Source organism: Xiphophorus maculatus, chromosome 7 (genome assembly GCF_002775205.1).
Source record: "Xiphophorus maculatus strain JP 163 A chromosome 7, X_maculatus-5.0-male, whole genome shotgun sequence".
NCBI classification, from domain to species: domain Eukaryota; kingdom Metazoa; phylum Chordata; class Actinopteri; order Cyprinodontiformes; family Poeciliidae; genus Xiphophorus; species Xiphophorus maculatus.
In genome coordinates, this window is record NC_036449.1 from 29,405,404 (window position 1) to 29,433,233 (window position 27,830).

The following is a 27,830-nucleotide window of genomic DNA, read 5'->3' on the forward strand; positions in this document are numbered from 1 at the left end:
TTTCTGTGTTTATTGGCACTGCTGTAGCTCCATATGCTCCACTGTACTCCTCCTCTGAAACTCAGACATTTTAATTGTGACGAACTCACTCTCTCTTTTTCTATCTCTCTCTCCCTCTCTTTTCTCTCTCTCTCTCTCTCTCTCTCTCTCTCTCTCTCTCTCTCTCTCTCTCTCTCTCTCTCTCTCTCTCTCTCTCTCTCTCTCCACGTGACCAGCGGCAGCTGCCGGAGAGCCAGGCAGACAGAAACATTGTGGCTGCGGCTCTGAACGCACCGGAGGAGCTGCTTCTGTCTCACCGCGGATATTTGACCACACGCCTCCATCCTCCTCTCCCCTCTTCCTCCTCCTCCCCCCGCTGGATCCCCTCTTCACTTCTTTTTTGTTGTTTTTATCCCTGAATCACCTGTTTCCTCCATCCCTCCATCCTGCCTCCTTCCTCCTCACAGTTCAGCATCCTCTCCTCCAATCTGCCTCGCCAACTTTTTCCATCGCACTCATCCTCCCTGCTGGCTCCCAGCTCTGGTTCTGGTTCTGGTTCTGGTTCTTGCTGTACCGCCTCGGATCGGCTCCGTTGCTCCGGGCCGCTGCTTCATGGGGCGCACCGTGTCGCTCGGAAAATGCTCCGCCGTCGGGCTGTAGGCGCCCCGCTGCTGCGCGCCGTTCCCCCGCCTCGCCCGAGCTGCGGCCGGGGCCACTGAGAGAGAGAGATGGGTCCGTCCGCTCCGGCTCGGCCGAACCGGTGTTGGGTTACGGCCGCGGCTCTAACTGGAGGCTGGATCCGGATCACCATCGTCTCCTTCCTCGCTACTTTACCTGTGGAGCAGCTGCGCGCCTTCCCGTCCTCCCTCAGCGACTGCCAGACGCCGACCGGCTGGAACTGCTCCGGTGAGACCCGATTCGGTTCCGGATTCTCGGTCCAAGTCCCGCCGGACTGGAATAAAAGTTTATGGTTGTGCTTTTGTGGTGCAAAACGTCACAATCTGACAGTTATTGCATTTGCAGATTATTAACATAAATGTATGAAAAAACATTGATTAGGATCTGCAGAAACCTGAACAGTAACATCTGGAGTTTTCTCCGTTTTCATCCACATTTTGTGGCCGTGAAACCTAAAAGAGACGTAAAGAGAGCAGACAAGTTTCCCCTGCCGCCCGTCCGAGTCTGAGCCCTGAAAAAAGCTCCAGGACGATCAGCGGGTTGATGTTACAACATCCACACCGATATGCAGACATGCTGCCGTTTCCGATTTAAACACCTAAATCATCCATTTACGTCTAAATGCTGAAAGAAAAACTCAACCTGATTGTGAAAGCAGAGATTATTTCTTTCACTTTCTGCCTTAAAGTCGCAGCAACTCGGTGATGAATGAGCTCATCTGTTTAAACCTATTAGTGATATTTTCCGGTCATTTGTGCCGGAGATCGATCATGTGTTGATCGAGATACGCCCCTCTGATAATCTCCACCCTGCATTATGCATTGAATCATCTGATAATGACGCGCGCGCGCACACACACACACACACACACACACACACACACACACACACACACATACACGCACACACACACACACACACACACACATACACACACACACACACACGCGCACACACACACACACACACACACACTTCCTGACACTCTCATATGCATTTCAGCGAAGCCTTTTATCCAACACGCCTTGAGGAGGCTTAAGTGCATACACTACACACACAAACACAAACACCCACACACCCCTTACACACACCCACACACACACACACACACATCGAGAATCAATTGGATTGAGCAAACCGTGACGAGGAGAATGTGGGTCCACTGGAACAAAAAGATAAAGCTCTCTCTGTTATAATTATAGCGCTTTAATAAACTCTCCGGCTTAATTATTCTCTCATTTCATGCACTTTAAAAACAAAACCACCTTTCTGTTCAGAGATTAACTGGAAAATGTTCAAGAGTTGGTTCAACAAAGATTTTCACTTGGTTTTAAATCTAAAAGTCAGAGTTGTGATGTAACAGCCTCAGGTCGGGACATTTTGTCTAATTCAGGAGGTTTTAGTAAGTTTATAGCGTGTTTGCTGGTTTTTATTAATTATTCAAAGTATTGTGATGATGTTTGCATCGACTAGCTGATGAATACTCAACAGCTCTTATTTTTTTAAAAACGTATTCCTCAACCTTTGCTGCCACCATTTTGCGACTGGCATAAGCGCCGTAAATCGCCGACCGCTGCTGTAAACCGCTGGTGTTTATGAAATTAATTCCACGTCTGTTTGAAAGGCTAATAAATAAATTCATCAACACAAAAACGAAGGTTCTCTCTATAATTTATGTAGGTTTTAGTTTTATAAACGCACAATTTAGTTGCAGTTAATTAACTACCTTTTCATTTCAGTTATTGTTTTCTCAATAACTGAAACTTCATTAGTTTTAGATAATTCTAATAATCATTTGGATTATTATATGGTTGGATTATTTGGTTGTTACGTTCTGAGAGTTTCAGTTTGTGCAGAGTTGGACTTGGCTGTGAGTTTCTGAAACTTCTTGGACACATTTCTTGATTTGGGTAATTTATGCTGATTTTTTGCTTCTTTCAAACCAAAACTTGTTGTTTGTCTTTGTCTTCTTGGCATACAGAAGAGAAACCAGCCAATACGAGGCAGCTTTATATGGAAATGTGTTGTTTTTCCAAGCAGCTGGTTCATTTCCATCAGATTTAAAAAAGAAAAGAAGAAGAACCAGAAGCGGTCAGCAGTTTCTTACGCACGCTTCAGTGAAGCCACAGTAGATGGACGGACAATCCATTTAATAGGACTACTGCGTTAGCACGGCGGAGGAATTGATCTATTGAGCGAAGTCTGTCAGATTCCAGTTGGATAAGTGGCAATATTCCCAGTTTCAGCTCATTACTCCCAGGTTTTTCCAGTTCACGTAATATGTCACTGGCCCAAAGAATTGGAAAACAATCTAGCTGGTGGTAAATTGGGCGGTCAGCTGGACATTTGTCTCCACTGTATTCATAAATCTATAGGCTGTTTTATTACGTTTAGCTGTGGTTAGCAGTTGTTGTGCTTTGGGATCCATATGCAGCTTTTAGAGTCAGGGAAGTGATGAGAAACCCAACAAGATTTATCATTTAAAACATTTTGTCATGCTTACTGAACCGTTTACGTTCACAGGTTTTTCTGTGGAAGGTAAATCCAAATTATTTGTGGAAAATTTGCCTATTTGGTAGCAAAAATGCAGCGTGGGAAGCTAAAATACCTAGCTTAAATGCTACTTGGCACGCTATTGGCTGGCACTTTTGCAAAGTAGCCAATCCAGAAGCGCTATTTATATTCATATAAAATCGGAAACAAAGAAGACTGTAGCTGTTAGCTTTTGTTGGAGTGCTAAGACGGTTTCCGCTGAGTGTTTTGATGGATATTTGGTGTTTAAACTGTTAAAACGTTCAGAAAATGACAAAAAAATATATCATTTAGCAATTCCATGAAATGAGACACAATAAAAATCACACGTGAATAAGTTTCTTCAGGCGATAAATCATTAAAAAACATGCAATGACCTCATACTCCATTTACTTCCTGTTGGGGTTTTTTGTTGTTTCTGCCAGTAGCAACATCCGGTTATTGATCATGTGATTCATTTGATGCAAAAAAAGTGTTTCCATCAGAGTTTTGCAAAACGAATTTCAATACGGCCAAAAAAAAGGTGCTTTTTCAAAATTGCCGCATGTCCATTGAGCAAATTCATTTTCATAGTTCCAATTTGGCCAATAGAAACGCAGCTAGTGATTTATAAATTAACAACAGTATTTTAACGTCTATTTTCTGAGTTACACGGAGGCAATTTATAAATCTGGTTCCCTGGTTTTAGTCAGAGCTTGAGCAGCAGCGATCAACAGCCGTTACAATTAACTAGTAAAATTCAATAAAGTTTAAATTATTGAGGTGTGATGAGATACAAAATCAAAATCAGCAGGTTAGACATTAAAGAAAACCAAAAATAAATGTTAGCCAATAATAGATGATACTAAACTTAATATATCTAGAACAGAGGTGTCCAAAGTGCGGTTCGGGGGCCATTTGTGGCCCTTGGGATGATATTTTTCTGACCCCCAACTGGAGTTCAACAAAATACAAGTTTGTTTATTTTACTTTTTATTTTAATCACGGTAAAATTATTCCAGACATAAGTTTTTACAATGGAAAATGTTAAGTACAACATAAAGTATTTGTATTTTAATGATCAAGGTTTTACAGTGAGTAGAAATAATTTTATCCTGAGACGTTGCTGGACCCAAATTAGCTAAAAATATCAACTGATCTGAAAGAAACTGACCCAAAATCTTGTTCTTATAACTGAGAATAAATCATTTAACTTAAAAGACTTTTTTCTTTTAATACAGCAGAATGTTAAATCCTTTTTACCTGTTGGGTCTAAAGTGAATAAAATCCCCTTTTTTACTAAATAAATTGAGAACTGTATCTTCTTGGGTTTTTTTTAAGTAATTTTGAATGGACAATTATTACATGTAACAAAGTTTTGTCACCCCTGACCTCGGATGTATGGCTACATGGCAGCAGCTATCCTGTTGAATTTATTTAAACCTTAATGGATTTAAAGTAATTTTACTCCTTTGCCTCTTTTCTGACCTTTCTGGTCTTGAACTTGTTGCGTAGCCATGAGAGAGGTCACAAAAGGATGTTTCACCACTGTGGTTGTTCTGCCTTCATTACTAATTCATGGAGCTTCATTATTGATCAGCGCGATGCTTAAAACACCAAAGCAGGACTTCTTGATCTCCAGGTAGATGGAGCTGCATTTGGCTGACATCGTCTCTCTTTTAGACCAGAAAGTGCTTCTCCTGCCGTCTTAATTGTTCACATATAAACATTATCTGTTCAATATTTGATGTTTGGCAGCTTGTTTTCGTTAATTATTCAGGCGACTGTAATCTCCTCCTGGAGCGGCAGGAAGTATAGGCTTTCCCGGCGGCCATGTTCAGGTGTTATTTGCAGGAAGATGACATAATCGCCATCAAACCCGTACAGTTCATGTTTAATAAAACGTTTGTCTGTTTTTGCTAAAACGATTCTCAGCAGAACAAACGAGATTTTAAATTACAGCAGCTGAAAAATAAAAAGTGCTGACAGCTAACAGGACGTGCAGCAGAAATGTTATCAAGATGTTTTTGTAACAGAGTTACTTGATTCACTTTTTTATTTTTTTTAAATACGTAGTATTTTTATGAGTAATTTTATTTCTTCTCTTACGTGAATAAAATGTCTGGATTTTCCACACAGACAAACATCTGCAGCTTCTGTTAAAGTTTCATAAAGTTTTTTTATTGAAAAAACTGATTTGGAAAAATGTTTGGTTTTTTTTACCTGATTTTGTTATTTTTTGTTACATATGAATTATTGTCATTTATGTCCTAAAAATACCAAAAATTCCACTTAACTTTATATTTTATTCGATGTAATTTTAAAATACTAAATGATTGATAATTTGATAAGTTGCTCAGTACTTTAGTAGACTTTTTACCAAATACTTTTTTACTTTTACTTGGGTAAAAGTATGATGAAGTAGCGCTACTCTTCCTTGAATGATATTTTTTGCTTCTTTACTCGCCTCAGTTTTTGTGTCATTTTTGTTTATTTAATATCAGCCAAACAGAATCTGTAAAAATTAATGCAACTAAAGCAATTTGAATTTTAAAAAGATTTCATTTGTTGTTATTTTTTTTACGTGTCTCACAAGTCGGGAATTACAGTTTTCACTAGAATGCTGGAATATAATCATATGCATATCAACACCTTTGAAATCTGTTTCTACAGAAAGAGAGAAAAAAATTAAAACCATAGCAACATACAGTAGGGATGTATAATAATAATTACAACATCAGAGAAAAGTACAGCTTAATGCTAGACGTATTTAGTGGCAAAGACCAGAAATACCTTTAGCATAATGCTAATTGACATGCTATTGCTAATGTTTGCAAAGCAGCCAATCCAGGAGTACGGCTAAGGAAGACCGTAGATGTTAGCTCTGAGGTAATGCTCAGACGGTTTCCACTGTGTGTATTAATGCATAATAACTTATATTTGGTCTTCGAACTCTTGAAATATGCAGTCGTAAGTGTTTTTAGACGGAGTTTAAGATTTTCAGGTGATTTTAGCTGTTAGAACAATTTAATTTGAATTATTATAAGGTGCATTCACAGCAGCTGTTTAATCTCCGGTTCGTTTGGAGGGAGTGAATGCTGATCCAACCTGGAACCAGACTCTGCTCCACCTCCAAACCTTGGTTTTGGTTCGGTTGAAGTGAACTCTGGTTCAGTTTGAGTGCCTATGTGAACACCAAGCGGACCAGAGACCGCTCCAAAAACAGGAAGTGAACTACAGTGCAGGGCATTCTGGGTAAATACAACCAAAACAAATGCGCTAGGCTAGCGCTAGCGGGAGAACTGACTCGAAATCCTCCAAGTGCTAAAATCTTACACCACTCCATTTTTGTTGTTGCGCTCAGTGTCTTCAGCGGTTTTTGTATCGCTTCCTTCTTGGTGCAGCGCCCCCACAGGCCAGGAGGGGAACAGGTTTTTCAAAGGGTTTGGTTGGTTTGACAACGAGCAGAGAGAAAGAGAACCGCAGCATCTGGACATGGAACAGACGTTTCAGTTTTGATCTCAAATCGAACCGAATCTACCGGATTATCAGGTGTGAAAACATTTCTGGCTTTGAACCCAACAGAAATGGAAAAATGATCCCCTCAGGAACAAAGCATGTGTTTGTAGCATCGATCAGATTGTTGGTTGATTTATTGGCTAAAATTTATGGCAGTTTTGATTCATGGAGCCGATTTGCTTAAAAAAAACAAACATCCAGAGTTTCATATTTTCTGAGCATGAAGCTGCTTAACCAGCATGCACCTCAACTCCTATCTCCACATCAGGAACTTTAACCAAACGAGTCGTAACTGGAGTCCCGTCGGCTCCGTCTCTTTAAAACAAACACTGCGTCCTTATGCTGATTATCTAAACCTGTTGCATCATCTGCAGAAAGGTCACGCATCTGGAATCAGAGCCTCCGTAGCGAGTGTCACATCGCCGTGACCTTTCGTTATGTTGCTAAGAAACAAAGGAAACTTAGGCTGTGTGGTAAACACCAACAGAACAGGCGAGGACCACCAGACGAGAGCAGAGCTGATTACAGAATCCAAAAACATGCCTCCGGTAACAAACCTGCCAGATCTGAAGCGGACCAGACAAACTGTTGTCCAAACAGATGAAGCACAGACAAGCAGACGCTTTCTTTGATTCATCACTGAGATTCTGGATGAAGTTTTGACACGACTGGAGCTGCTGAACTTCTAACCTCCTGTTCCGGGAAGAAGATGCAATCTCTTACAACATTTCCTTTATCTGTTTTTATTTCATAGTCATGTGTTTGTTTGGTTTTTTGTTGTTGTTGTTTTTTTCCACCCTAAACAATATGCAGAAATCTGAGCCTACAAGGCGCGGGGAAAAAAACATGCCGAGTTGGCTTGAGTTTCAAGTATCGATGTCTTCCAAACATATGCACAGCTGCTTCTGCAGGGACTCGAAAGTAAAGCTGCAGAAAGCAGAGATTGTTTTACGCTCAGAGACGTGGTTGTGATGAACAGCTAACATGTTTGCATGTCTGGAAAAACTGGCTGTGAGAAACGAAGGGACTGCAGACTCAGCAGGAAGATTCATCGGAGCCGCCGTTCCTCCAGAGTGGGAGCGTTTTACAACCGGCCTGCACGGATTTCTAAAACAAGCTGTGTTTACATACACCTAACCCTTATGAAAGGGGCAGGATTATGTTTTCCAGGCATGGAGAGCCAATTTATAGCACAATCAAGAAACTATGTTAACCTCAGATGTCATAAAAATGCTAAAAATATCAAAGATAACTTAGAAATTTTAATTCAGAATTTAATGCCTTGAAATTGGGTCTCTGTCTCTTTAAAAATTCCTGCTCTCTCTGAAGTCATCCCAACATATTAACCCTTTAACAAAGTATCTACTAGTGATCCTCTGAGAAGCAGCTCCTATAACGAGCTCACCAGGTGTTTGCTAATTGCTAGGCTAGTCTGAAGGAGCTGAGTGGGGGAGGAGCTCTGACTCGAAGGCGGAGCTAAGCCCATTCAGTCGTTTTTATCCAGCTGAATGGTTGCCATGGAGATTAAACCATTTCTCAAACATGAATAAAAGAATCAAAGCAACACTCCAGGATTGTTTGTCTGATGAGAGAATAAAACTTGATATAAAGCTGAAAGAAAAGACGTTGATTTCACACAATACTGCCCTTTTAATGACGTGTTTACTCAAAATACACATTTTCTACAGAGACATTTTTTAAGATCCAGGATCATCGGCTCAAACGACTGAAGTTCAAACCTGGCAATAACTGGAATATCTGAGCTAGGTTCCCGAATTTTTTTGCGAACTTTTAAAATGTTGCTAAGCAGAAAGAAAGAAGAAAATGTGAATTAAAGATGTTTCCATCAACTGGTTTGGAGCGAAGTAATCAGGCTACGATAGCAATGTAGCTTTGATTATGTAGCTAGCTGCTAATCACTAGCTGTGTTTCCATCCGATTGTCATGCAAATTTTAATTTAACTTTTAAAAAGTTGTGAAAAAGAAAAAAGAAAATGTGAGTTATGTTTGTTCCCACTGACTGGTTTGGAGCAAAGTGTGATTTCACCAGATGCATTACGGTAACAAACAGGAAGTAGAGGAGGTGGCCTGGACCAGAAAATCTCAGGAAAAAGTTTTGGTTTGTACCAAGAGATTTTTCAGAGTTTGATGCCCCTGGTACGGCACAGTAAACCTGTCACGCTGCACAATTAAGCAAATGTTGTTCAAAATGTCAGCATTTCTGGGATTTTGTAGAAATTTGCTCCTTGGTGGCCAATTATGTTGTGTTTTCTTATAAATTTGGTTTTATTTTTTGTCAGATCTTCAATTTAAATTTGTTTATTCCAAATACATTAAATTAATCTAAACATTTCAGATTTTGTGACATAAATTTACACATTGATGGCCAATTATTTTCTATTTTCTAATCTAAAACATATTGAATACAATAATTTAAAAAACTGTAAAGTGATTAAAATACAAAAGCGAGTTTACAATCTTCCTAGCGGTTTTCACTGAAGCTTGAAGCCTACCTCCCGTTTGTCTGAAAAATCGTCGTTTCATCGTCGGTTCCTTCAAGTCCTGAGAGATTTACGTCGGTAGGAAACGGCGGCGCTCCTTTGTGGCCGCTTCACAGAGACGGTTCCTTTGTGTTTGTGGTGCAGACGGAGTGACTTCCTGCGTGTAAGTCATGATCGGATTGTTGTTCATAAGACGATGAGAGAGCCTCCAGCGGTAATGAATCCCTCGGCGGTTCTGTTTACGGTTTTCCTGTAGTTTCCAGGCGGAACATCTGGTTCTGGCTGCTGCAGACGGTTTAACGGCATTTCTTCTTCTTCTTCTACTTCTTCTTCTTCTTCTTCTTCTCCTTTCATTTCAAAACACTTCAGTGTATTTACCTCTTGGAGAAACTGACACTATTATCAGATTTTACTAAAATTTTATTTCTTGTTATATAGCACAGATTATGAACAATTTATACATTGGCACAGAGTTGGTAATTATTCTGATGCTTGACATTTATGATGCTCATTATTATTATTATTATTGTTGTTGTTGTTGTTGTTGTCCACAGGTTTTCTTGTCTTGACAGTCAGTTTATAATCATTCTGTTTATCTAATATAATATGTTTCTTGGTTCTTTAGCACAGTAAATTGAACAGGTGTATGAATACCATAAGATAGTTTTATTACAAATTTCTGATAATTATTGAGAAGGTAAGTAATACACTACTTAGTCTGTAAGTAAAATATTACATACAGACTAAGAAATATATTGATAAGTAATATATTCAGTAATATTTGTTGCTCAAGAAGAAAACATCAAATAGATAAAATATTGATATTTAGATATTATTTAGAGACTAAAATAAAAGAATAAAACATTTTAAAATGAAGTCATAATAATATAATAAAAATACCTCAAAAAGTCTTAATATCTAAAGTATAAAATCATAATCTTATGAATCCTGTTATGAGTTAGTTTATAATCATTTTGTTTATGTAATTTAATATATTTGTTGGTTCTTTAGGACAGGATATTGAACAGGCATATGAATACCATAACATAACTTTAACTACAAACTTCTGATAATCGTTGAGTTTTAAATTGATCGATTTAATTAAACTGGGAAAAGCTTCAGGATTAAAACGTCTTCACTGAAACAGCCGAACCTGGAGTGTTTGAAAGAAAACTGTAAGACCTACAGCAGTGACACCAACATTTCCTCAAAGCAGACATCAGTGGCTACGTTTTGATGCATAAATTATTTCTGCAGACTGAAATATGAATGAACAGCAGCATTTTGTTTGTGAGAAAGTTATTAATCGTCAGTCACTGTAGCGCACTCTGTCAGTCCCGCCACATTAGAAACCTGGAAACAAGCAAAGATCTCATTTAAACTTAAATTGAGATTTTAGAAAAGCCCTAAGAGATACCAAAAAGCTGAATCGTTTGAAGATAGTTGAACATCTTGTGACTTGTTTAAAAGTTGAATGGAGTTTCTAAGTTGAAGAAGGCAGAAGTAACAGGCTGTGAAAGAGCAGAAAGTTTTTGCTGAATTTTGTGGAATTCTGAAGAATTTTAATGAATTTCAATGGGGCTGAAATTCTGAAATCTGAAACAGAAAGGCTAATTATTTTGTTCTTGGTTAAGTATGCAGATGTGTTCTTTAGTCCTGCTGATTACTTGTTTTATTGAAATAAATGAAATGAAACCTGAAAACTCAGTAGACTGTAGTATTTGTAGTTTTTGTTTCCAGCAGCTGAAGGGAATTGGATTTTTCCTGGGATTTTTCTGCGGTGTGGCCGCCGCCGCCGCCGCCGCCAGCGTGCCAGCTGCCTGACCGCCAGCCTCTCTGGCATCTTTTTATTTTTTTTTATTCGCGGCTCTCAGCCCGCCTCATGTGGCCCTCTCCAGGCTGAGGGCCTCGTTCGGAGCGCGGCACTCGGCGCGTTGAGGCCTCTCATGTCGGCGCTCTTGGCTCCATGATGGTATATTTGAGCAGAGAAGTGACTCTGCCAAGCAGCAGGTTGGTTTGCAGCAGCCTGATGAGGCGGCGGCATGCCAGAGAGAGCTTTTACAAGAGGAAAGGTGTATCGATTGGTGCGCTTCGTTTACAGAGGGTGATGTGCATGAGTGTCCATCATCATGAGACATGCAGCTGAGAGAGGAGGCTTTATTAAACATCTGGCTGCTGATTCTACAGCAGAGAACCAGACTGAGCAGAAACATACAAAATAAATAAAATTACAAGAACAGAGTCAGACAAGAAGAAAAGAGTAATAATACGAGAATAAAGTCATAGTAAAACACGAAAGTGTTGCAAGAATGAAGTAATATCTAAAGAATAAAGTCATATTTTGAGTATAAAGTCATAATATTGCAGAAAATAATATTGTACAGGAATAAAGTTATAATATTACCAGAATAATGTAAAGTTATAAGTCTTCATAACTTTTCCTTTCGCCTCAAACAATGTTAACATTCAAGTTACATTTCAAAATAAGAGCATCAATGCTTATTTTGATGCTAATAGGAGCTAATACCGCTAAGCTGTTTTAGCAGTGATTTATTATAAGTAGAGAAAGTCAAATATAGAGAAACAAAATCTATTTCGGTAACTGAGAAAATGTAAAACTGACGTACGTAGTTAAACTAACTATTAATAAAGTAATAACAAATAAAATGGTCATTTTGAATCAATGTTAGAGGAATGATTGCATCCTTAACTTTGATGTTCCTGTTTATCTTCTTCAAGCGATCACCTCCGATGATTTCTGAAGACATTTCATCTGAAGTAAAAGCTGCGTTTTATGCAGAAACCGTAATGTTTGGTGAAAATCCGGCGTCTTCACGCCGTTCTCCCGGGTTAAAGTGATTTTCCTGGAGGCGGCACCACATGAGCAGAGACCAACACGGGAACAAAACTCCCTCTGTTTGTCTGGAAACTTTCAAAATGACCATCTTTGATGTGCAGACGCAGCTCGGAGTTGTAATTGCGCCACGGCTTCTCGACTTCAAGCGGCTCCTGAGTGGCACATTATGAAAACTGGAGCTTCATTTATCGTCTTTTCAACGCTGAGAAGTCTGCAAGCTGCTGCAGGTCACGGCTGGCTGCTCTTAGATGAGGTCAACTACCTGAACAAACAAACACTGAAGGTTTTCCTGCTGCGTTGCTTCCTGTGGAAACGAGATAATATATATACTGAGCCACAAATAATTCAGCTTTTTAAACGAGAACATAAAAAGAACAAGTTTTAAAAGAAACACGCAGAAGATGTGGTTATTATTTACAAAGGAGAAAACATATGTAAGTTCAACCTCTCTGCTTCCACTGTAATGCTCCTGCACTGCAAAAACACAAAATCTTACCAAGTAATTTTTGTCTAATTTCTAGTTCAAATATATTAGTAAACTTTAATTAAGACAAAACTGACTAACAAGTAACTTTTCATATATAGAAGCTTGTTTTAACAATAATTCCTTAATATTGATGAAAAAGTTCTAGTTCCAGTGAAAGATTATTTCAGTTATAACAAGATATTTTCCTTACATTATAAGTAAAATAATCTTCCAGTCCCTGCTCTTCCTGAAGCTCAGCCTGCAGGAAGTCATCCAACATGGCTCCTTTATTAACCCTTTAACAAAGTTTATATCAGCTTTTCACTAAGTAGCTCCTACAGTGAGATCTATTGGCTGCTGGCTAGTCTGAAGGAACTGAAAGGGGGAGGAGCTAGGTCCACCAAGGCGTTTTGCACAGCGGAATGGTTGCCATGGAGATTGAAAGATTTCCCAAACATGCATTAAAGAATCAAGGCAAATCAAGGGAATAACATTATAACATATTATAAAGCTACAAAAAGTTGATTCTGCATGATGCTGCTCCTTTAAATCTCATTCTGACTGGACTCTGAATAAATCCAACATACTTCGGTTGTAAAATCCTCCTGACAAAAAAACCAGACGCTTTGTTAGCATCACTAACATCAGGATCTGAGCTGATTTTCTCTCTGATTTGACATCTGCCACTGAAACATAATCCTGACTAATGAGAGAAGAGTTAACATCCTGTCAACGCCGTCCTCTGTCTCTGGGAGACACGAGACTCAGCAAACAGAAACGGCGAACAGAGTCAAAGCTGGAGGGACGTCAGAGAGAAAACAGGAAAGTCGGAGCGGTTTTAATTTCCCCCGTTAAGCTGCAGCAGAAAAGCAGTTCCTGACGTGTTCAGTCACATTTAATCTGAAATATATCAGATTTATTCTGCTGTCTGACATCTGAATGCAGATTATTTTATAAAGGTTGAGTTATATCATGTTCTCTGTCACTGCTGGTTATGCAACAAGGAGGGCGATTTTTATTTATTTTTACATTAAAGCAAAATGGCTGGAGGCTTTTTCTGAAATAAAACAAAAATAATTACCTAATAATAGGAATTAGTGGGAAAAAAGGTTTCAGTGACTGTAATTAGAGGATGCAAAGCATTAAGATGCTTCGTTAACTGAAGAATAATAATCACATCCTGAGGTCAGCCAGGATTCACAGCTTTATTTCTGTTTCTCCTGCAGTCGTTTAGTTTCTCCTTCTAACCAACTTAGATCTGCAGAACGGAAACATCCGTGACGAAGCTCCTAGAAGAACCAAAGCAACGTCAGCCAGCCGATTGTTTTCTGTCAGCGAATGTTGTTCTGACCTGGAGTGGTTCATCAGTTTCCCTTCCACCAATAAACCCGTTTACAATCATAAAAATATAAAACAATTACCTTAATAAATCATGGTAAATTAAGGTACCATGATTTCATGGTACCTTAATTTACCATATATACACAATATATGATTGTGTATATATGGAAGTTTCACCAATTCAAATTTAATATGAATAAAATTTAAGATATAAATCACGACAGAAACTTACAAGAAATGCCTATATGAATATAAACTGTGATATTTCTGGGCTCTTTTATGGCATGCCACAGCACAGGCTAGCACCTTTAGCTAGTTAGTTAGCTAGCACCAGGCTAACTTCACATCCATTTGAAGTGCAGAACTTTTATTGTGGCTTGTCAACTACTTCCACTAGGTGGCGCTTTTTCACAAAAACATTCTAAAAGAAGACAGTTTAGGAAATATCAAAATATACAAAAGGTAATCATACACAATAATAAACAATGTTACAAGATGACAGTTTTGGCTCTTAAACATGGCATATAGCTCTCTAGCTAGCTAGCTAGCTAGCTAGCAACTATTAGCAGCTTTTTGCCTCAATGAGTCAAAGATCTCAGTGAGTGAAAATATCGGCCTGTGATTCAAACTTTTGTCTGACAGGTTTTTTTCTCATGTGAATATACAAGATTAAATAACAAACTTGAGTTATTTAAACCCAACGTACATTTTCTTTAATGAATTTAAGACATTTTAAGGCTTTTTAAGAATGGATGGCCACCATGCTATTCATTAGCGTATATGCTACATACAACAATAATGTGGTGCAAACTCAGGTTGTTTTTGGTGGATTTCTTCAGATGGCAGGAGCAGCTCAGGGAGGAAGTGGAGAGTTTTGTATCATACGCTCACAATATGGTGAAAGAGGTGATGGAGTACCCAGAAACTGTACTTAAGTAAAAGTAGCACTACTTCAACATGTTTTTAAGCAAGTAAAAGCAAAAAATAGCTGTCCAAGAAATTACTCAATTAAGAGTAAAAAAATATTTGATAAAAAGTCTATTCAAGTATGGAGTATCTGATCAAATTAACAATAATTTAATATTTAAAAACTACATCATCAGATGGACCAAAATATAAAGTTAAGTTGAAATTTTGTTATTTTAAGGAACAAAATGACAATAATTCATATAAGTAACAAAAAATAACAAAATCAGGCAAAAAAAACTATTTCCAAATTAGTTTCTTTCAACAAAAATCTTATGAAACTTTAACAAAAACTGCAGGTGTGTGTCTGGGTCTGGTGAATTTCTGGTTAAAACATGTTTGTTTTTCATTCAATGGGTAGAAAATCCAGAGATTTTACTCAAGTAAGAGAAGAAATACTTTGAAATAAAATTACCCAAGTAAAAGTTAAAAAGTGGAAATACTCCTAAAGTTACCTTTTTTCACAGAAGTAAATCTGCAGCTGGTGGTGTGTTTGTGGATGTCCAGTCTTGGTTCTGGTTCTGGTATCGGGGTTTAGCTGGTGGCTCTAAATTGCCTGTAAATCTGCCCTGTTGTCTTTCTCTCTGCATCATGATGGAGCAGCAACCTCTCTCCAGCTTCAGCCTCAACAACCCGAAACGTCGAGTCTGCATCAGCTGGACGATGCTTTAAAAATAACCTCCGCTCTCCTATTTTAAATCAGAAATGAAGGACATGCCTCTGCCCCCAACAAAGACATTTCCATCTCCTGTCAGCTGGAATCTGTCTGAATGTAAACCATTTTGCTTTCTAAATGGCTTCATGTACATAGGGGCGGCTTCTTGTAAGCAATCATTCCAGGTAGACAAATCGCCCTGAGCTGAGTGTCTCCTCCTCGTATGACTGTGATTTGATTCGGAATGTCATTTGAGATTCATAACACGGCCTGAATTGGATCATGTCCCAGCACCGTGCCCTGAGAGTCCGCCAGCATTCAAACAAGCAACTTAAAGAAACGCAGGAAAATAATGCAGTAGTAGCTCTCCAAAAGCAACCAAAAAACATCCTTAAGGTTGCTATTATACTGCCACAATTAAATACGATGAGGTGAAATAGAAATGTAGTATTTGTAATGATGTAAATGTTTCAATAATTTATGAAATACATAAGTAAATAAATGCTTAAATGAGTAGTTCAAATTAAACGTACTAGATTTATGTATATAAGCATGTATAATTATTTCAGTATTATATCATTTCAAATATTTCAGCATATATTTAAATATTTCAGAATATTGTGTTTAAGTATGATGGTGTATTAGGGCCATATTACAAAAATAAATTAAAACACAAGAATAAAGTAATAAAATTAAGAAAATAGTTATAATATTATGAGAATAAAGTCATAATTTACGAGAATAAAGTCGTATCAGAGTTGAAACTATGTGAAAGTATAGTCATATTATGAGAATATAGTTTTATAGCTTTATTCCCATAATATTTCGACTTTATTATCATAATTTTTATAAAATTTTTAGAATGGCCATAATACTCAGTTATATTTAGGCACCGCACCAGGTCTGTAACGATTCTTTGGAATGATTCGAGTACCTCGATTATTAAAATTCCTCGAGTGCTTCGTTAAATTGTGTTTTATTATTTAGCGCACCGTGTTCCAGCCGGGTGATTATTTTTGTGGCACCACGCTCTCGCTTCCGGCTATGAGTGACAAATGCTAAGTGCTGCTAGCATAACATGTCCAGTTTTCAAGTTCGATCCGGTGCATCCGGGTGGATTTCACTGATTGATAATAATATCCGGGTTTTAATCGTTTATCGGTGTATCAATAGGCATCTTTAAAATAACTGGCACCGGAACACAGTAGCCTTCCTCCTTCCGGTGTTCTGGCTACTTGTGCTACCCAACAATCCGTCCTACTTCGTGGTAATGCGCATGCGCACAGCGATGTTCGGAGCGAAAGGCGTAGAGCGCGGTAGGTGTATTTATACAGGTGGAATAGACGGAACGGTTACTGTAGTCGATGGTTAGTTTAAGTTTGGCTTTATGAACGAACTAGAAAATAAATTTCAAACCATGTCGGTCACAACAAATACGTGGCTGAGCGCAGTGCGGCGGTACCTGTGATTTTGTTGCTAACGGAAACTAAAGCTACAAATGGCTGAGCGAAGTGAGAGTTAATCTGTTGAACTGACTGAAGATGAATACAGAAACTAGAGATTAGACATTTTTATAAGTGTCTTTGTGAGCCTGCTGCTTTTTTACTATTAAACTGAATATAACTCCGTTTTTTGTAGAATCAATCAAAAAAATTGAGCACATTTTTTAAACTACAGAAAAGGAATTGTTTCGGATGCACAAATATGAAAAATGGGGCTGATGTTGATCTCCAATATTAATACTGCTGTTAATTCAGTATTTACCGCTATTTTATTTTACCACATTTTAAAAAAAAATTAATTTCTTGATTAACTGTCAAAATAATTGATAGATTACTAAAATAATCGTTTACAACAGCCCAGACATCTTTTCATCAGTTGGCTAACTCTGTTATAGAGAAGTACATTGAGCTGCGGTAAAACTTGTTCACATTAACCAATCAGGTTCAGGCTTATTGGTTAATCAGACCAGAACCAGAAGACCAGAGAGGTCTGGACGGTTGATAAAACAACAGCAGATATTAAATATTTTTTAGTGCTAAGCTGGTCAGAGATTTATAAACTAACAGAAGTATTTTAAGGTTTATTCTCTGACCTGTGAAAACACTGTTGCAATAATCAATGCGATAAAGATAAACGCATGGAGGAGTTTCTCTAAATCTAGCTGAGACGTTAGTCCTGTTAATATTCTTCAGGTGATAAAAGGCCGACTTTCTAACTGTCTTTATGTGACTCTGAAGGTTCAGCTCTGATCTCTAGTCTCTGGCTGTAATAACTGAATCTGTGCTGACTATATGGTTCTTCTTTGGGTCCAAAGATAATAACTTCAGGTTTTATGTCTGTTTTTGACTTCCTGTGCTTCAGGTTTTGATGACCGGGACACGGACCTGTTCTTGTGCGACACCAATACCTGCAAGTTTGACGGGGAGTGCCTAAGAATTGGGAATATGGTGACGTGCATTTGTGACTTTAAGGTAAGAAGATAATCTGGTTCCAGATTGTAAAGAAGTTCTTATATCTGCTGGTTGGAGAATTAGTGACTGTTTTTCATTATCTGTGTTGTGTATCATTGTCTGGGGCATAATGTTGTGGAAAGAGGCATCAGATTTCAGCATAAAGGACTTGAAATGTTTTATTTTGTTTCCAGACCGGTTGATTGAAGTGATGAAAGGTGTGAATTATGCATAAGGTTGTGTTTGACATGCGGGTAAAGGTCGACTTATTGTTATAATGTTTGTGTTTTGATCTTGTTTGGCTGTTTTACTTTGTTTCCATAACTGGAATTAGAATTTTGTTTGAGTTTAGGGTGACACACATGCTTCATGTTTACCTCCAGAAGAGAGAAACCGTCAGTACAGACGGAAACACGTTGCTCCTGGAGCAGCTGAACTCCAGATGATTGACAGCTTGACGTTAATCCAGCAGCTGTCAAAGATGGCTGACCTAGCGCTACACTGCGGTCATGGCTCTTCCTCACCTCCACAGCAGAAAAATACCAATGAAATTCACCTGGAATTAATTTTATCAACATTTTGCACCTTTTCTTGCTAAAAGGACTAGCTGTTAGCATCTATTTTTAATTGGTTGGCTTCAGCAGTGGGCACATTTCTGCTAATAGTGAGGCAAATTTTCAGCTTAGCGCTTTAGCTGAATGTTGACTTTTGAATTTGATTTTTCCAGATAAACTCTAAGCGCTAATTTATTTTATAAACTTTCAGTCGAATCTTTGTTGACATTTTGGTTTTCGTTCGACTTTCTCTGTTTGATCTTCCTCATCTTCATTTCCTCTCATTCCGATTTCAAAGCGCTTCGGATCAAATTGAAGGGAAAACTTTTTATTTTTGCACAAAAATTACTATTCCAGATTGGCAGAGCTAGCTAGCGCTGTAGCACCTAGCATACAATATCTACCCAGAATGCATTGCAGCGTAAACAAAATGGCGATGACCGTGTGGCAATATTTTATTTAAATTTCTAAAAACTAAACAGCCTACAATATTTGCACTGTATTATTGCATCTGAAATAAATGTTTCTAGAATATAGTTACAACTCTTTAACACGAGGATGTGCAAACATTTCTGGACACAAAACTGGCAAATTTAAAAAGAGTTTATTGCAATTATTGTATTTCTGTCACAATAACAAAGCTTGCTGGACGATAAATTTACCCCGTAATTACTGCTTTAACTGATGATTTTTATGTTTGAGACCATTTTCAAGTCATATATTGTTAATAATAACAATGGAAGTTAATCTTCTCACAGACTAATAAACTTTTACTTTGTAAAGAGCCATTAACAGAAAAACTGAAAGATAATTTAAATATCCAACAGAAAAGAAGATATTTAATATCTAAAATAAAACAAAAAACATTAAATAAAAAGACATTAAAAACCTCACACAACTAGAGACCATAAGTAAAATGGATTATGAAGTAAATAAAATAATCAGAATGAAAATTATTAATTTATCATGTGATTAATTGATTGTTTATTGCATCAAACTTAGTTCATTGTGAGTTTTCTTCTAGTCTGTTGTACTTGCTTGATAATAAACTAAATATTTATGAAATCTATGAATTCTTAAAGATCCAAAACATCAAAAAATATAAATTAAAACAATTTAAAAAAAATTTTTTTCTTAATTAGTTGTTTTTTGTTTTGTTATTTGTGATCTGGGGGCCGACCAAAATCATTTCAAGGTCCGCAAACGGCCCTTGAACCACACGTTGGACACCAGAGCTTTAACTTATTGAAACTTTCTGAGCTAAGAGCACCAGTGTGTTCCTGTCACCGTGTTAAAGTTATGGCTGGTCGTTTCCATGAAAAACAAAGTTGGATAATTAGTTAGATTGAAGTCAGACATTTTAGTTTCATAGTCAGAATCCGGTTTATTTGTCCCTGCGGACTCTTCTTCTTCTTCGTCATAAAACCTGAGCCACACACACCACTGACGGCATTCCTGTGAATTTTTACTGTTCCCTATAATGACTCATACTTCGCTTTAACAACCAAACCTGTAATAAAAAAGAAGCAACCCAGTTATCCCAGTATTGATTCTGGTGTAACAACTACAAGCGTCGCCCAGATGAATGAAGCCGGAGCGGTTTACAGGCGTAGCGCGCCTCCACATCCATCGTCGCTATCGGGACGCCATCAGTCGGCACGCTGACACTCGATTGGCTGGCTTTTATCTCCATTTCCTGCTTCCCTGAGAGCAACGCTAACAGATAGATGACATTACGGCTTCATTCGTCTGCTGATGCTGCTGGTTTCTCCCAGCAGATTACCTGAAAGTTTCTGTCCTGACATGGTGTGAGTCTGAGGTCGACTCGGATTTGTGTGTTCTGGGTTTGTTTGCACGGCGGTTTCTGATTTATTTCGTCAGGCGGAGGAAACGTGACCTTTGTGACACCATCGATCATTCTCAATCAACGTCAGATAACCGCGATTTTCCTCCTGTTGGCAGTTTGTACAGGCCAATCAGGGGAGACTTGGGATAAATCCTCATCCCGGATGGATTTCCTCTACTACAGGGATGTTCAAAGTGTGGTGCGGGGGCTATTTGTGTCCTCTGGATGATTTTGTTTGGCCCGTTGGTTTGGCTGGTTGCTTTTAGGAAGTTTGGCTGATTGTCTTTGGGGAGTTTGGCTGGTTTTGGGAAGTTTGGCTGGTTGTCTTTGGGGAGTTTGGCTGGTTTTGGGGAGTTTGGCTGGTTGTCTTTGGGGAGTTTGGCTGGTTTTGGGATTGTGGGGGGATTTCAGCTGGTTGTTTTACAGTTGTGCTGTTTTCTTTGGTTTTTTGGGGGGCTGGAAACTATCAGTCAGATCTGGCAACCTGTGCCTCTCTCTCTCCCTCATGCTCAAAATGCATGCAGGGCGCTCTGTGAAGAGGAAGTGAGTCTGATGTGGTTGAATCAATGGACACTATTCATTGCCAAGAAGCATTAGAGTCGCCACAAACTGACTGGAAGGAACCAAGTCTTTCTCTCACCGCTCCAATCCGACGTACTTCAACGCTGCATTTATCTAAAAGCGATTCATTGTTTTATTTTCACCGTTTCCCTGGATGCCTGCGGTAATCACGTCGCATTTCCTCCTAATTCCTCTCATAACATCTGTTGGGAAAGCTTTAGTTTCCTGGTTTGGTTATGTTAATGCCAGGTCACATTGCCGATTCCCAAAGGGCTCGTCCACTCTAAAAATATGTGCGCTCACGGAGCTGCGCAGCTCTTGAGCTGAAACAGAATAAAGAGCACATTTTACTGCTCTGTCTGATGCTCTGTAATGTAATGTTTGAGCTGTGACTCATAAAAAAATTCTTTGAACAACCAACTAACCACATAAAGTACTCCACTCGATTTATCACGCTTCAAATGACATTGAAGAATATAATTTATGCAGCAAACAATGTTTTAGAAATATTGCTTTGAAATTTTATTGTTTGTACTCCCATTTTCCACAGAAATATTATAAACGGATAAGTTTGTTTATTTACATTATATAGAAAAAAGGATGTAGCAACTTTTCGCCAAAAAAACTCAGGAATTTTCTGGAAAAAAACAAGGACAAATTGTCGACTTCTGAAACGTGCTGAAACTCTGCTGGGGTTGCTAGGTAACGGGCAGAACTCTGCTGGGGTTGCTAGGTAACAGGGAGTTCCTGCTGATTTATGATGTTACATTCTGAAAGTTTTTAAAACAGCAAATTTTCCAGACACCAAAAATATTAACTCGTTGCCAAAAACAGCTGGATGTTCTTCTAAGAACTTGGGCTGTTTGTAGAAGCTGCAGAAACCCAAATAAAAGTACAAAAATGTGCAAAATGTGAATTTTCCATCATATGTCCCTGTCAACCATATTATGAAAAATTCCAAAACTCCTAAAAAGTTTTTCTATAAACGTTCTGAGATCAAGCTGAAAAATGTTGACTTTTTTCGAGCAAATTCTTTGAGTTTTGGAGCTCGGAAATTTCCTTGTTTTTTTTTTTCTCTTGGAAATTACTGAAATTAATCAAAATATTTCTAGTCATAACCAGTGTGACCTGCTAAAGTCTATCATGTTGGCAGCACATTCAGAAAGGTTCCTGCTGCTTGTTTTAATGCAGCCTGACCTCAAATCTCTCCCACCTGATGTTACACTGGAATGCTAACTGTTGATGCTAACCCTGTGACGTTGGTGGGAGGGTGGAAGGGCAGCGCAACCTTCAAACCAGAAGCCGAGAGAAGGTTTTGTTGCTCTTTCCCAGATCACACATGAGGTAACAGTTTCACGACTCCGATCCCAGCAGCAAATGAAGTAGTTCTGCCCTCCGATTCTCCCAGGAAAGGCTGGTAAAGATAGCAGACCTCGTTCCATATATTTGCATCCCATCAAGCACCGTGTGAGCGGACCGGAGATTTTTACAAAAATATGATTGATTTTAAAATGTGGGTCAGTAAACAGTATACATTTGTAAAAACCTATGTTTAATAAATTAATTGTTCTTAATCTGGTCTGCCTGTTTAAGTATAGTTTAACAGGAACATATTATGGAAAATAAAATTTTTGGTACTTCTGTTTGGATCTCTGCTTCTACAAACAGCCCACGCATAAAAAAACAAAAACATCCAGCTTTTTTTGGCAGTTAGTTCATGTTTTTTTGGTGTCTGGAAAATGAGCCGCTTTAAAAACCTCCAAAACGTAATGTCACAAATCAGCAGGAACTCCCCGTTACCTAGCAACTCCAGCAGAGTTCCACCTGTCACCTAGCAACCAAAGCTGAGTTCCAGCACATTTGGTCAGCTGGTTTTACTGCAGTTCAATGGTAAAAGACAAGAGTCTTATTGTTGACTTACCATCCAGAAGCCACTTGCTGCATTCTCGTTGGTTGTTCAGGAGGCTCTACTAACGCTTTTCAAAGATGTACGGTTGTATAATGGCGCATCTGTTTGCAGCCATTTTCACACGGCGATTTTGAGCTACCCTGGAACACAGTGCAAGAGTAACTTAAATTTGCTTCCCAGTTCAGGCAGTTTGATGGAGAAACGCGTTTAAAAACTGTAGCTGCCTTCCCATTAAGCACAAATTTAAGTTACAAAAATAAACGGAAAACCTCTGGTTTTTCGATAGAAGCCACATCATTACATTAAGTCTGTAGAGCTTTAAATCAATATGTAGTTTCAGCTGAATTATTAGAAATCCTGACAATTTCTGACAATCTACTGTTTTTGTAATAAATGTTTTTTTATGAAGTGGAACCCACAAAGAGTAGCCATTGTTACAAAGGCAACGGGAATCCAAACAAACGTCATTCCACCTTTTGTCTGTCCGCCCGTCCATCCATCATTGAATATAATCCTTCAGTTATTAGCACTTTCTGTGTTTTTATCCCTTCATCCAGTAGCATCAGAGGAATTTTAATTATTTAGATTTTTCTAAATGCTTTAAGCTCAAAACATGGTAAAGCGTTGATTAGCTTCTGTAAGTGTTCCTGGGATCTGAAACTAGAACATGGAGTTTTATCCCCATGTTGTTCTGCTTCTCATTAAAGTTGCCATCTTGTTATTTCTAACAGCAGCAGAAATATTACAGTTTAATATCTCTGGAGCAGAATGAATCCCGATTAGCCCAGACAAGGTCCACTGCTGTAAAAATAAAGTGTGTGTATATTTTATCTGTTTGGGTGATTTGGGTCAGTTCATTTGTCAGGTAGCTGTCGCCGGCTCTCTGCGGCGCTGCAGTCACCTCTCCTCGTCTGAGAGAGATAAATATACTAATTAAAAGCAGTGGAATGAGCAAGGAGAGGTTCGGGTCTGAAGGACGGGAGCACTGAACGAGAAATTGGTGTTACAGTCAGTCTGAGCAGAAAGTGCTCCTGTGTGCTGTTTACCACCAAGTAGCTTCACAAATTAGCTGCAGTTAGCACAGATAAGTTGGTATGAGCTCTGAAATGCCTTTAAGGGGACCTGCTCGACAAATTTCACCGTTTGCACCTCTTTGTTCTTCCATTTGGGTTTCTTCTGCTTCTGAAAACAATCCACAAGCTTAAAAAGAAACACCCAGATGTTTTTGACAAATAGTTAATGTGTTCTGGTGTTTGAAAAATGAGCCGTTTCAAACACCTCCCGATTGTTGTGTCACATTCCACCATTACCTCGCAACCCAGCATGTTTGGTCAGCTGGTTTCACCGCTGTACAATGGCTGCTGGAAAAGACAAGTGTTTTGTTGTGGACTTACCATCCAGAAACCACTTGCTGCATTCTCGTTGGTTGTGCAGGAGGCTCCACTTCTGCACAACCAGAAGTGGTTGCTTCTGGTTGTATTTTCTCGTGATTGTAAAAGTTGAGTTGGGGGGCGTGGCCAGCAGCAGGACCTTACTTGGATTTAAAGAGACAAAAAACCTAAAAAAAAAGGTAAAATCTCATTATCAGAGAATAATTTTGTCCAAAAGGTATAATGAGCATGTTTTGTATAGACCATAATAGGTTACCTTTAATGATGTGTTTGGGTTTAAAAATAAAGGCCTGTTAGTTTGAGGCGTATAAATCCAGATGTAGAGCAGAAACCAGGAAAGGAGATGCTGGACTGGAGGAGGAATTGTGTCAGGCACCTCTGCTGAAAAAACGTAGCATCCGTGTCAGTTCCTCTGTGGCTCTGGCTGGCCTGTCACACACCATTACAGAGCAGAGCGTCTCCAGCGACTCGCCTGGGCAGACTCCACCAGGACTGGCAGGCTGGGCCCTAATCAAGAGGAGACTGCCAACGGTTAAAGAGCAGCAGCAGCAGCCAACCACCTCCGAGTCTCCCTCCATCTCCCTCCATCTCCCTGCTGTCACGCTGCCGCGCCGCTCTCCCCGCCTATCTCTTTGTGTTTTTCTTCCTTGGAAGTGCTCGACCGGAGTCTGTAAACATGGCTGGGTATCATGGGAGAATAGTTTGTCACTTGCACAGACAGCAGTTGACACATTTCCGTCCAGGAGGCCTGTGGAGAGACAGCGGTGTCAGGCACAGAGCAGATTTATGGCTGTTGTTCCTCCGTGTTTCCTCTTCTGACCTCAGTCTGGTTCTGATGCTGCTCAGATCTACGACTCACTGAATCCATTTCTTGCCCACGTTTGGTTGCTCCAAACTAATTAGGCTGTCCGTAAAAATGTTACATTCAACTATATACTCCCAACTTCAAAGGAGAGGAAATCACATTTATCAGGCTTTGGTTTGCGCTTTAGCTTGAATTTTTATATGATTGATGAGATTTTTGCCTGAAAATAAGGTGGAACCACCAAGGATCCAACCTGTTTCTGATCTGGAGGCATTTCAGGCCTTTCTTCAACTGTTTCTGTAGTTTGTGTTGTGTTAGTTTTTCAAAAATACTATGTAGAATAAAAGAGATTACATAGTTCAGCCACGACAAAAAGAACAATTAACAGTTAACAAATGTAAGACCTATGTAAACTTATATTTTTGTCAATGAATTTAAGAGATTTTATGGATGCATGGAAACCCTGTGTAGATGTTGGCTTCCCCTGCTGTGGGTTCTGTTGTGCGTTTTAATGCATGTTTGTTGTTTGAGCTATTAAAATAAACATTTTTAAAATGTGGATGTTAGCTAATCGTGGTTAGCCGCTGTCCCTTTAACTCCAGGAATACCAGGAATTCGCTGTATATCGATAATCTGTGTTATTGCTGAAAGTCAGTGATCCATTTCAAGCCTTAGACAGTGGACTGTATTGTATTATAATTAATCTGGACTGGATTAAACTAAATCTGACTTCATTAGTGTAATTTGAGTTGATCTGGATGTGAATTGAAACTTCTTGGGCTGTAAAGTGCAGTGAGATCAGATTTATTGGGAATTGGTGACGCATAAACAAACCGAATTGAATCAAATTAATGAACTGAACTGAAAGGTAATTTTAAGCTGTAACCTAAACTTTGTGCAGCAGACTGAATGTAATCTATCTTCATTTTTAAACAGCATGCTGTTGCTGAAAAGCCCAAAACAAAAAAACAAAACAGAATTTATATCAGCCATTATTCAGTCTTTATCTCAGTGAGAGACTAAAATAATTAATAACTCTGACTTGGTGCTTCCTTCCTTATACATTATTCAACAAGTGACCAAACAAATGGGGGAAAAGGCAATTATTCTGCAGAGATTGAAAGCTTTACAGGGCATTAATAATAGCCATGTTGGTTTGCAGGACAAAATGCTTCAGTTTCATAAAAATACTTAAAATTAATAACTTTTTCCTTCATTTCCTCACTAAACACAGACAATTGTTTAAGTCTTCCTCTTGGTCTACAGAGATTTTCTGTCTACGTCGACATAGACATTGACAGACGATGTCTACATTTGACCCTGATTCTTTAACAAGGAGGAATTATTAAAAAAACAGAGATGGCATCAATAATCACACAGTTATGCTGCTGGAGAGCTGGATTTATGCACACTTTCTGTCCAATACAGTTTAGTTGGAAATGTTTTTAGTTTTTCAATGTTTTTGAAATGTTTTTCAATTTTCAATGGTGAAAATACATACAGTAGTAAATTGCTTCAGCTAATGTGCAAATAGCAACGCTATTTTTTTATTTTGTTTGCTAACTTTGTAAACCTTTAGCGTACTTAGCTTCTCCTATTTTAATCTTTTCCAGATAAATTCTGAATTGCTAATTTACTGTTTCTTAAGCTTTCAGTTGAATAAAGTTCGACATTTGTGTTGAATCTTTGGTTTTGACCATTTTTCAGTTAGTTAAACATTGATATTCATGCTCTTATTTTGAAGTGGAGGAAGAGTGTTTACTTTCCCCCCAATAAATATATTTAAATCAAGACACACACAAACAAAATGAAACATGGACAGTAGAGAACTAGATATAAGTGCAAAATCTAAGATTAAAAGCATTATAGAACATGTAATTATAAAGTAAAGGGAAATATAATTTGAATTGAAGGTAGCACTTTAGCATTAGCTTCTGCTAAATACCACAATAGTGTTGTGCTTCAGCGTTAACTGAGCTAATGTTTATGATTAGTGCTTTAGCGTTATCACTGCTAACCGTTTAGCTAGTGGTTCCCACCGCTGTGTTGTACTATTATTTCCTTACGATTATATTTATAAAAGATACAACGCACATTAATCAACAAAAAACACAAATCCAACATGTAAATGTATTTCTTTTTGTCTGTTTCAGCTTTTTACACAATGACAACCAATAATTATTAATAGCATCTATTGATATTCGTTTCTATATCAATTTAATATGTCAGTCTCTCTTTAAACACCTTATGGGAAAACATACAAATAGCTGCATTACTATTAAGATATAAACATGTATTATGCATCTAGTCTTTAATTGTAGTTATTATCTTTCTTTTGTTTGCAACTCACTGATTGGTTTTTGCATTTAGGTATAAAACACTATCATCCACATATCTGAGAAGCTACATTTAGGAAAATGTTTTTTATACAAACCAAAAACCAGAGGACCAAATACACACCCTTTAGGTACAACAGTATTGGTGTCAGCCATTTCAAATATTTGGCAACCCAGATGGACTTGTTTCGTTTTTCTCCATTTTGATGACATGGCATCCTCATGGTCGACTCTTTTCAAGGCTTTCCTATGATCAAATCAGATGTGTTTCAGTAAAATGTTGTTTTAAAGCTCCATAATATGCTAAACTATGACAAATATATGTATTAATCGTTTAGCAATGGTTCACTATTACGCAGCATACTGTGGAAAGAAAAATATTCTTGTGTTTTTGAAGGTTTTATGAGAGTGAAGCTGAAAATACAAACGCAGCAGTTCCAGTATGAAATCTGAAATGAAACACTGAGTCAGTAGAGCTACGTCTGTTTTTTTATTTATATAA

General features: G+C 38.3%; 1 protein-coding gene across 1 annotated transcript in view; it reads left to right on the forward strand.

Moving 5' to 3' along the window:
- The first annotated feature begins 216 nt into the window (after positions 1 to 216).
- The window catches only part of tmeff2 (transmembrane protein with EGF like and two follistatin like domains 2), a 146,200-nt gene continuing 118,586 nt past the window's right edge, over positions 217 to 27,830 (forward strand). Inside the window, exons 1-2 of the mRNA XM_023337112.1 lie at positions 217 to 885; positions 17,838 to 17,947. Coding sequence (XP_023192880.1) covers positions 708 to 885; positions 17,838 to 17,947 — 288 coding nt within the window. The 5' untranslated portion in view covers positions 217 to 707. The remainder of the gene's footprint in view (positions 886 to 17,837; positions 17,948 to 27,830) is intronic.